Source organism: Myiozetetes cayanensis, unplaced genomic scaffold (assembly GCF_022539395.1).
Source record: "Myiozetetes cayanensis isolate MyiCay16 unplaced genomic scaffold, myiCay2020 scf14, whole genome shotgun sequence".
In the NCBI taxonomy this organism is placed as follows: Eukaryota; Metazoa; Chordata; class Aves; order Passeriformes; family Tyrannidae; genus Myiozetetes; species Myiozetetes cayanensis.
Genome location: NW_026087048.1, coordinates 7,372,427 through 7,384,728, shown reverse-complemented (window position 1 = coordinate 7,384,728; position 12,302 = coordinate 7,372,427). Strand labels below are relative to the sequence as shown.

At 38.9% G+C, this 12,302-nt stretch overlaps 1 protein-coding gene across 1 annotated transcript in view; it reads right to left on the bottom strand.

The window, feature by feature from the left end:
• PRTG (protogenin) overlaps positions 1–12,302 on the bottom strand; it is a 77,533-nt gene that overhangs the window by 44,956 nt on the left and 20,275 nt on the right. The window contains 3 exon segments of the mRNA XM_050309379.1: positions 28–165; positions 464–597; positions 1,598–1,742. Coding sequence (XP_050165336.1) covers positions 28–165; positions 464–597; positions 1,598–1,742 — 417 coding nt within the window.

Sequence of the window (12,302 nt, the reverse complement as noted above, 5' to 3'; positions counted from 1 at the left end):
GTCGTGTGCTGTAATTTTAAGACCCACCTAACCGACTCCATGAGATGATTGGCTTTGGATTCCCTGTGGCTACACACTCCAGTATGACAGTTTGATGAAGAGATGCTGTAATGTTTTGAGGACCAGCTATTATGGATGGCTTGTGAAAAGGCTTCAAGTCGGAGGCTTCGCAGGAGAGGAAAGAAAGAAAAAAAAGTGAGAACAATTTAAAAAAATTCAATTAAATATGAAATAAAATGTATTTTTTAATGACGCTGAAAGTTAAATTTAAACCAAAGCCTTATTCGGTAATTGTGGAAACCTACACTGAACAATATTTTAGCCACAAGATAAAAGGAGGCAAAACTATTATTTGGACAAGTGGTTCAGAGAACAATTACAGCTCCTTAAAGCATCTTGAGTGTTTTTGCTACAACATAAAAAAGAACATGATGACATCCAAAAACCCTCAGGTGGTGAGTACCTGGGATAACACTCAGCACTGCCTCGGTGCTTTTACGTCTGTTGGCTGTTGTTGTGGCAACACATCGGTAATTCCCAGCATCCCTCTGTTCCACACCATAGATCTGAAGAACTCCTGTGGGCAGAGCCGTTATCCTGTCACAGAAACCAGAAATGTAGATAAATGTTCAGCCAGCGAACATCATCATGGAATTAACTGCTTGATTTACAAACAGCCACTGCTATACTGACCTGGGAACAGCAGTCTGGAGATTCAAACATTCCTGATCCATGACTCAACCCCCTGCATTTCTGAACTACAGGCGAAATTCCCCCCAGCACCACGATGGGAGCAGAGGAATTTACTTTCAAGAAGCAGATCTTTCTCACCCTCAGAAGGAACCATCCCAACCTTCTTCAGCCAGCTATGTATTCCTGCTACTGAGGTTGGCTGACTTTTTACAGCAGGCTCTGATACAGGGGCATAACTAGTATATGGTTCCCAGAAACCCGCCTATGGTTTCCGTTTTTAGTTTCTCTTTTTACCTTCCTTTGCATGGCAGGGATCTTAGACATGTTCAACCAAAGTTACATGTTGAGAAGGATGGGAGTCACTTCAAGGAATACAAACTGGACAGGGAAAGAATCTAGCAGGGAGCAGGCTGTGTGCTTCGAATTAATCAGCTCAAGAGAAGTCCCCCAGCACAGAATTTCCCTGGCATCAACTGTTTTAACTCAATTTTCTGCACATATAATTCTTTAATGTACCTCTAAAGAAAAATAGGTTCAGCATCAATTCTTCAGTGAAAGCAATCCTGCTAGTTCAAAGCACCCCCACAGCCAAAGTTCACCTGTTCCATTCCCCACTGCAATTCCCATTCCTGAGGATGCAAATTTCACACAAAATTCACCAGTAAGAATTCAAAGGTGACTGATTACTGTGTAAACAATAGCAGGTGACTTTGGTCTGCACTCACAGCACCTATTTAAAATTAATTAGCAACAATTATTATCAGCTATTTTAATAGTTGACATACTGTATACATGGAAACTTTCTTATGTAACGGCACTGCAAGTACCCAGATTTTCTTCTTGTAGCAGGATCAAAATGATAACCAAAAATAAATTACATTCCAAAAGGTGTAACTCTCCATACCTGTCCATGACTAAAGGTAAAGTCGTTCTATTCACTTCCCATGTCACAGTGGCAGGAGGGTTTGCTGTTATTTTACAGGCAAATCGAGCTACTCCACCTTCTTGGACCTCAGCTGAAAGTGGCTGGACTTCAAATGCAGAAATGGCTAAAAAGAAGAGAACATAAAATTTAATGGGCTGAAGTGAGAACAAATTCATGATTAAATCAAACTTCAGCTCATAGATCAACTTACAAAAATACCCAGAAATACTTAAATAGTGCTTTTTTTCTGTATGCAAAAAAGGTGGATCAAACTACCTTGTCAACTTTGCTCAATAGATGTTTTCATTGCTTGAAGGCTTACTTAAAATAACGTTGCTTTAAGCTAATTCAGTAAAAAAATGAAAATAGAATTAAGCATACTAATTGACTGGCATGCAGCTGGAAACCGTATCAATTATCAAACTAACAAAAGTTCATGTCAATTCAACTAGTTTGGGACAGGCCCCGTTATGCTTTAAAAAAAAAGAAATCTGTCTGCAATAGAAAATTTCTGAAACAACATTTGGTTCCTGACAGTCAGGTTTCAGTCCTTTAACAATACTCGCTTTGGTAAAAGCATCTGCAGAGTTGTACAAGTTCATGTGTGGTAAGAAAAAGAAATCAAACCCCAACAAAGATCTCACACTAAGTTTAAGCATGCAAGAACACTTTTAGCCCAACAGCTCCAGCAGTCACCACGCAGATGCCTGATGCACAAAGCATCAGTGTGATTTTGAGCATTTACAACTTAAGGAGTTCACAAAATCAAGCCAATTGAAGTGGCAGATCAATAAATAACCTTCAGCCAACAGACAGCTAGGAAAGCCATCAGTAGTTGGATTTCTTTACTCAAAATATAAAAGCCAAAGGGAAAGGAATACAAAACCCTCTAATTAATTGTTTATTTACTGCCACTTACAACATAGCTAATGGAAAGCGCAACTCTTCCGAAGCAACTCCTTTTGGATAAAAACACAAGTAATTTCACACACCTTTCTACCCCCTGTAACTGCAACTCCTTTCGGATAAAAACACAAGTAATTTCACACACCTTTCTACCCCCTGTAACTGCAGAGGGAACAATCTCTGTAAACTCAATGGTAGTTATTCATGTTTTTTTTTAAAATCGGATTTTAAATAAATTTCCACTCCTGTATAAATTATACAGCCACATGATTTCAATAAACCAACAGTAAATTACCCATCTCTTAAAATTCAAGTTTTGTGTTTAAATAATTTCTCTATTTTACTTGTTTATAATTGAAAGAGGTTTTTTTCATCCTATTTACTCTGACATGTTCTCAATAATGCCCTTCTGCATAGATAACACAGTCAGTACTGATGCACACCAGGCACTCTGATGACTGCTCCTCCCTGCCACTTTCATACTCCTGTACAGCAGCCATAGATTAGTACTGGAGTGTGAAGGAAATGCAAACTCGCCTGGTTGCTCTCCTCTCCACACACAAATCAACTCCTAACACGGGCCTAAATACATAACTTAACAATTCCTATTACTGGTATGCCTATCTCACTTCCCAGGTCTGACTAAATCCCCTTTTTGCGCTGCATTCCTGGAGTTGCACCAGCACTGCAGGAATGAGTGTTCCCAATCACACCAGCAGAGCAAAAATGTTGCAGATTTGTGAACAGACCTCCCAAAGACTGTGATTAACAAAACAACAGAACCACCTTGTACTGCAAGATCACCTGAAAGCAGCTGGAGCCACGTGATGCAAACACTGAGACCAGGTCTGGCACCTCAAATACGGTTCACACACCCAGGGTGAAAGCAGAGATGCTCCTGGTACCCATTTTTATGACTGACCCCGTGCTTTTGGCAGCAGGTCACCACAACCCCACACTCTTGAGTCTGTTCACCTTCCCCACAAACAGAACTGGCCTCTCTCACCAGCAGAATTTAACCCAGTTCCCCATGTTCCACTATTTGTTCTTTCTTTCCCTTTTGGGCAGCACCAGATTCAAAAACAAACACATTAAAACCCTCACAACTTGCATAAAGATGTTACAACAGAAGTCTTACATTTAAAGTCTGTTGGGGGAGACACAGAAGCAGTTCTCCCCTTAAACAGATTTTCTTTTGATTGCAAAAGGAATTACCAGAACTAAAAAAAGAGACATAAGAGGTTCTTGCCTACCTGCAAAAGCCCAGCTTCACAGAACAGACTCAGTACAAGTCAAATAACCTGCATGTACACCAAGTTGTTCCTGGATTTGTTTTGTGCTGAATTTGATGCAACCCAACTCTTCTGTAGTTTTCCACCAGAAGAGAGAGGGGGGGAAAAAGGAGGAGGGGAAAAAAAGGGCATCCAGGCTTGTCTTTTTTACTCCCTGCCCTCCTTCTCTGTTTTAATTGCTCCCTACACAGACAACATGTGTTCACCTGGAGTCAAAATAGAATTTCCCTAGTGCTGTTCTTAACAGATTTTCTAACAGAAAATACAGTGCTTTGCGTGCTTCATTTATTTACTGAAAGTATGATGTAGCAACCTAGACAAGTCTGCTCACATTTCAAAATAAAGCCTCTAGGAATGTAATAAAGGCACAGATTATAAGAACAACCCAAACCAGTGCAACATGAGTTTCAGAGTATCCTATAGCACAGCTGCACCACCACTGGCATAAAAAAGGATCATTTTAACAAGACAGAAAGGTAATCATGCAGCCTTACTGAAGCAAAGCTTCTGAGCTTACTCAGCAAAGCACACCTTGAGAAGTTTCATCTCCATTGGAACTAAAAAATAGCATCAGAATTTCCTTATATCGGTATGATTATTTAAAGGGGCAAAGTGAGACAACAAACCCACAATATTTGGTTTTCATGTGTGTATATACAAAGAATGATTTATTTCCATGTTCCGGTACATTACAGCTGAAGATTAAAGACAGAAGTGAGACTCGCAAGAACAACAAAGGAAACTGAGGGCAATTAGTATTTCACAGAACACAAAATGCCATCATGATAGCAGGCAAGAACAGGTTCAGCTACACCATTTAGAAAGTCCAGTGCAAGTTGTTAATCGAAGCTGATACGTAATGAACATTTTTCTACCTCAGCAGGAACAATGTATTTCCTCTGAAAATTCATCTTTAAGGAAAGTAAAAGTCAGAACTACGAAGAACTGCATAAAATCTTCAGAAAAACTTATTACTCTCACTAAATCCAGTTTTAGAACCAAAAAATCCCCACTTACCTCTCATCTAAATTTACACACTGTTTATCAGTTTAGCTCAATTCTTGTTCCTTCTGTATCTTGGTTCTTTATGCAAAACTCTGGTTTCTTCTTAATTCTGACTTTATTTGTTCCAGTAAAATCTGTTTTTACAAGTCTATTGCTGTCTCGTGAAACCTGACCTCTTTGTAACAGGCTTGTTTTCATGGCAAGCGCTGATTCCAAACTCAGAACCCCAAGACCAAGTCATTAAAGCAGTGCTATTAAGAGGCCAGAGCTCTATAAAATGGGTAAGAAACAAAGTCTCAAGAGACATACGTTGCTCCCAAAAACAACCCTGCAAAACGCAATAAATGTAAGTGCCTTTTTATTTGAGTTTTCCTCCCCTCTTCTGCAGTCTATTTAATCATCTTGTTCCCAGATTTATAGCCAAAAGAAAACGGTTAATGCTACTCTGAGGGGCTGATGCTCCCACCCTTTTGAAACTGCAAGGGTTTTGAACCTGCAAGATACCAAATGCTGTTTACAGAAGCAGAAAACAATATCTAGAAACTGTATTTATTTTATAAATTCCTGCAATTTATATGATGGGAAAGTGGGTTTGTATGGTTACTTTTGAGTATGAATATCTTTGCACAACAGAACTGTGTGGTTTATGCCATCAGTATTATCTGTGCAGAGAGAAATCGGCTTTCAGTTCTGGTAGGAGTTCCCTCATTTACCATTGAGAAAAAATATCCACAGGTTCAAAAACCAAATGATTCCTTGCTGTGACACAGCAATTAAGTATTAGAGAAACACTGCTGATGACTCCTGCACCAGATACCATGCACTGGGATTGAATACTATCCTGCATGCCTGCAAAAACCTCCTCTGTGCCTAAATAGGTTTACACAGATTTAACTATTAAGGTACAAAAAAGTAAAACTTAAGGAAGCTCACACCTTTTGCTTGTCTGTGTAAATGCAGCAGCAGCCCTTCACTCACTTTAATTCTTAAGGAAAAGAAACACAACACACTCCCATTTCATTCACTCCTGAAGTCTGCTGCATCACAAATCTGGAGATTTGTTCCCTTACACTCTGCACTTTCTACTCACACACTTTGTGTCATTCTGTGATTTTCTGAATGAGTTTTCTTAAAAGGGAAAAGAAAGTCCAACAACCTACATGTTTATTACTGTTCCACCACAGCTGACACTAGCCCAACACCAGATTACAACTGTAAAATAAAGGAAGGATGGAAGATAAAACCCCTGAACCAAAAGAGTAGCACAGTTTTCAACGAACCAGAATGCAGCAAATATTGAGAAACTCTGCAGCACAGCAGAGTGACCACTGAATGTTTCTCAAGAGATAATGGCCACTCAAAGGGATGAACTGCTCAGCTGGAAAGAACAAAAGTGCATAATGCCATTTGTAGAAGGTATGTGTTAATGCTATTGAGAATTTCACAACAGTCCTAACCCTTCAGGTGAAACCAAGAATCTTTCCATTTTTTTAAACTCTGAGGTGAAGAGGTTTCACTTGAGAGGAATAAACTTGTGTTTTAAAGAAAAGGTCTGGCTTTTTCCAAAGAAATGGATTTCAGGGCAGAACATGACAACTTTTCCTTTTTGATCTAATTTTCATGATGCTCTCTCTGAAACAGCTTTGGTGCCAAAGCCAATTTGCACATATTTTCTTGGAGTTTCGTGCAATTTCTCAGTTAGTGCAGGAGCAAGGCTTCAATCAGATTATAAAAGAAGTTGTGCCGTGCCTTTTGGCTATATAGACATACATTTCCAATTATTTGCTACTCAAATGGCACACTTTGGTCTGGATCTGGGTTGGGAATAACCTTTATACGAGTACACACTGACAGATCCAGACCCATCACTATTCCCCTCATTTCTGAACAAGCACTCAGAGTACACAGAGCTGGTGCTGTCACCAAGTGATCTAATGGGTGAATCTCTCCTGAGTTTCCCAGGAGATGCTTGTAAAATTCTGCTTAGTACATACAGTTCAGAGGTGAATGTCACACAAACAGAACAATATGGGTAAAGATTTTCACAACTCTTGAGTGAAAAGGCATTACTGTGAAAGGGTATTCTGTATGTGCTACCACAAGCACAGTGATTTTTTTTTTTACAATCACTCTTAAAACTTTAATCAAGTGTTGCTTGACCTAGAATTACTACTTTTAAAATGTGAGGCATAAAAATGTGAGATTTCAGAAGTAAAGAGAACCTGACCTGAAGGAAAGATTAAAAGAGCTGGGACCTGATTAGCTCTGGGAAAAGAAACTGAAGAGAGAAGTTGACGGTCTTACACATATACGAAGAAGATGTTAGAGAGAACACGGGGTGGTGATACTCATTAATCAGTAAGAACAGAAAAAGCAGGAAGGGGTTTTAGTTCCAGCTCGGTAAGATCAGGTGAGGTTGCTAAATGCAAGTGTGTTGGCATGGAGTAGGCAAACAAGGGAGGCATCTGCATCTGCAAAGACTTTATCTCACTCATTGTCTGCACAGACCTTTTCCTCCTCTAATGGCTATTATTTAAGGCAAACAACTGAGTTTGAGATGGAACTGAGTTCCATCTGTAAGAGGAAGTGATATCATCCAGAACACATTTGGCCCTTTCAGCACAAAGGAAAAGTGTCAGTTCATGATGACTGTAATAAAAGACTGTAATTCAAACACCATACTGGTAATGACAACCCTGTAAATTACCAGAGATTTAACTCTTCTGATAAACTGGAAATGTAGCTTTTTTGCTAAAGTCAGCTGTATTTTTAATTTCTGCCATAATGGTTGGGAAAATAACCTTAAGTAAAATATGCTTTTTCTAGAACCTTGCATTTTAAAGGGGTACTCTGAAATTGCATATTTTTGTGCTACTATTGCTTAAAACCTTCGTTTCATATACTTAGTTTTAATTAAGAACCACAGATAAATACAATGCTGAAAGCCTGACACTTAAATGCAACTGGAAGAAAATTAGTGGGGCTTTTTTTTCCAAAAAAAACCAAAAAAATCAGAAGCATCACAAAGTAAACAAATAAATCATCCAGGCTGCTGACTTCACTGCCAAGATGTTAAGAACTCAATGAAAATTGTGGAGACTGCTGTATCAGGTGCTTAACTTATTGCACTAAAATTTTCAAAGTGTATTCTTCTTCCTCTGTATTAATCCCTGGCAGTAAAGGCTACCACACATTGACATGTTAATGAGCTGCGATAGCCTAACAAAAAGCAACTGATAGCAGTAAAACAGCTGAACAACCATCCTCTCCTTCTCCCCAAAATCTAAGAACAGGGAGGGGACTGTGGTGTCCATAAAATCATCCCAGGCCTTTTCTTAGACATAACTTGAGGCTCTCAAGATGTTTCTTCTTCTCACTTGCACCTGTAGTACAAAAGGGAAGGGAATAATGACCAGTGCTGTTCCAGCTCCTCATGCTGCACACCCCAGAGCACTTGCAGGAGAGGACAGCAGAATACTGCACATTATCCTTATCTAATAAATAATGAAGTCCTAATTACACACTGAATCTCTAACCCCAGTACCCACAGATTTTAATGTCCTTGAACTAACCTGGGCCTAACCACACTTTCACCCTCAGAAAGACCTGTAACTCCAACTGCCTTTCCTGACATTTCAAACAAGCTTTTCCAGACAATTTCACTTCCAAAGACAGCATACATTTTAAAGGATTATTGAACCAGTTCACCACAATTTTAAAACCCCTACACGTGTGTGTTTATACACGGTATAACTGCAACAGTTAAGAGAAACCACAATCTTTAAGCCATCCCACTTCTCCTCAGTGATACCTTGGGAAAAGCTTTGCTAGAATGGCACCTTGCACCCTCTAATCCCAAATTAAACTAAATCCTTTTAATGTGCAACAAGGAGATTGCTGCTATTAATCCCTGGATTTTAATGAGGTACTAACACTAAACTGTTAGACAGGACTTTAAAAATCAGTATCCGCTTGAATTGCCTGGAAATGTGGCCATCCCTGTTAAAGGGCATTCATTTTACTTTTCTGTTTTGTTTCCCAGCTTCATATTTTAGCTTTAATTCCTGTCTTTCCTTTGTTCTATTAAGCTGGTTACTAAGAACTCACTCTTAGAAAGAAGAGAGGATACAGACCTAAGATTACATAACAAACACACCAATTTGCCATTAGAATGACACACAATTTCCAATATGAACTAGAAAATAATTTTACTGGAAAACCTAGAGGTTGCACTTAAAAAGGGAGGGCAGGGGAATGACACCTAATTCAGATATTATGTAACAGAAGAGAAGTGTCTGAAGGAAGAAAGATAGAAAAATGAAAGATGGAATCTAACACAGTGTTACATACAGAAAAGGACTCCTCAAACCACAGTATCCTGTCAGTTTAAAAGCCTTTATTGCCAGGTGTAGAGTTCTTATTACAAACATTGCTACAAAGCAGGGCTTGGTTGCCACGTAAATTAGTCTTTATACAGTAATTTTACACTGCACAGAAATATTTCAGTGCTGTTCAGATTCTTGGTTAATGTTTTTTCTCCAGAAACCTGTGAATATGAAGGTCAGTAGCTAGCAGAGAGCATTTCAAAAGAAAAAAAAACACATGTATTTACAGAACAACTACTGTGCTGGCAGGATGAAAATTCTACAGAAAAATCTAAGTGCACATTTAGCTCTAAATATATCCTGCCAATGCCTCAGGAAAATCAGGAGGTTTTCCTCAAGAAGAGGTTTGAAAAATGCCTCTAGAGTCACTCCAAGTGGCAGTGAAACTTCCACAAAACAAATGTTTATGCCTTGACTTACTGAAATCAAATCTGAGGAAGAAAATCTTTCCCTTTAGCAACAAAGCAAAAGGCTTGAGTTTAAGTTTATCGAAAATTTTTTCCATAAAAAAATTCTAGTTCAAGACAAAAATGTAAATTTGTGTATGGTAACAAGTCATGTTTCCTTTAGTCTACACCGAAATGAAAAAAAGTCACAGAAATACAAATAACAGTACCTTTTTTAAAACAGTCTCTCTAAATTGTTCAGCAACAGAGAACAAAAACCTGCTATGAATACTGGAAATAGCATTTAGCCTATCACCATGCCTTTTGTGAAACAGATTACACTGTGTATTTTCACAGATATTTCTTGAGTTAAACATGTTCCCAGGACAAACCTGGGAATTAGGAAAATACATCAATTTTCTCTTCCTAAAATTAAAAGATAAAAGAAATGTTCCTCTATGACTTTATCACTATGAAGAACTTCTTAGATTGTGACAGTATGAACACCATAGCAGGAGTTTTGAAGATGATAGTTCAGAATTGCAGTGAAAAAGGAGCCCAGACTCAGACTATTACAATTAAATAATGGGGAGGTTAAATGTGACTGAAACTACCACATTGATTTGACACTATTATCAATAATTGATATGGGACCCCTATTAATCTCTCTATCCCACAGATTTTTCTTAACCATGTGCCATGTAGAATCTCCTTGCAGGCATTTTAACATTCTAAAGAACGTGGATCAGGATTACAGTTTGCACAGAACACAATCATATTCAACAGCAACTGTTCTGAAAATCCCTGGAGAGTGGGAAATCACAGAGCTGCATTTTATATATTTTATAGTGCACCTTAGCATTACAACTTGGGTTCCTCTGGCTTTCCTACGCTTTTTTTTTTCCCCAAGCCAAAGGACGGATTTCATCAAAGCACGATGACATTTTGGGATCTCCTGGCACAGCTTATTGGCATCCATGCACTTCAGAGTCACAAATCTGGAGAGTTTGAAAGCCAGACATCCAAGGCTGCTGACACATATTTCTTCATTTTTTCCAGCCTGTTGACCAGTGGGAGTGTTAGCCTCGATAAGGATTTTAGCCAAGGCCTTACCTGAGAGAGAAGGAGACCCTTAACTGAGAAAATACTGTGGCCCCTCAATTCTCCAAAATTACAACATAACTCAGGCACATATTGCTTTGTTGGGATCAGAAGGAAGAATGAAAAAAGACTGGAACAAAGAGTCGTTCCAGTTTGGTTTACTAATCTTTACCCAAAAAAATTCTCATATGAGTGCGAAGTATGCCAACACTTAACTGAAAACATAAACCTAAACAATAAAAGACAAATAAATCAAAAAGGTTCAAATACTGCAAAAAGCTAATAAGATTAGAAACCTCATTTCTGCACTGAGAAAGAGCCATGAAATTTGGCATTCCCTATAGACAAAACTGATCCTTCACACCATGTGCTCCTCACGTTTCAGTTCACAGAACAGTACTGGCAGTTGTAGCTGAGGAGCAAATCTTTCTGAGGCATTAGCCTGAAAAACCCTTTCAAAATCACATTCTGAATTTTGGAGGGACCAGAAAAGGCTCTCTGCACATGGGGGTAATTACAGAAAGCTTTCACTGATAAATACCAAGAAGATCCCAGATGAGGTAATGAGCAAGGATTTGGGCCATCTGCCCTTTCTGCTGTTCTCAGTTCATTACTTCTGCTCAGGACAAATCTCCTCCAGGGCCCTGATGCTCAGCTGAAGGGTGAGCTCCTTTGCAGAGCTTACTGCAGATTGTCCCCAGCAAATGCCAGGCAACTCCACCTGGGAAAGTGACTGTTCTGCTAAAACTTATCATCACCTTATTGCAAAAACATGTACTCCTGACCTACCATACATTTAGTTCTGCCACCAAATTAAACAATGAGAGGGAAATGCAATAAAGAAGGTAATGGAAATATGAAGAAACCATGGTATGATCTAATTTTCCTTTCCTCCCTCAGATTCTTGTCAACTTGCTGGCAGATCTCTAAGACGAGCAATGTTTAGACAATCATTTCCAAACTAAGATGCAGATCAGCAAGACTTACTCTCCAATCTCTGATAAGAAGGGAGAAAAGAAAATAAATCATTAGCCTCAAACACAAACCCCATAAAATACAATGCAAAACTGTTTCTTTGTGCATTAAAATCTTTGCATAGCAATGTCCATAACTGCCTTCCCCCCAAAAAAAGAAGGCATTTGCCCATTCACAAACTAGCCACTACTTCCCTGGTACTGAAGAATGCTGTAATCTAAAGGCAATGAAATGGAGAAGCAAAGAGGTCAACAGCCTGAGCACCCTTGAACAAAAGTTCCCTTGGAGATGTCAGCTGCAATCTCATTTGTTTCCTCTAACACTTTCAGGTCCCCCTGCTCCTTTCTTTAAAGCTCCTAATGCAGCGGCTGACAAATGATCATTTAAAAAATCTCTGTACAGGAATAACCAAGTCCAAATATGTCCACTGAAGATCACTAAGCTCTCCACCGTTTGGGCTGGGACTAGATTCTGTAAAAGCCTTCATGGCCACCCACAGACACAGTTTTCACCAGCTTCTCAAACTTAAGACCAGTCTGAAGTTTCATATATAGTATTTTCTCTTCCTGAAAACTTCGAAGTCAATTAGACTATTCTGGAATAGGTTTTTAGGGAAATGTACTCACTTATTCTT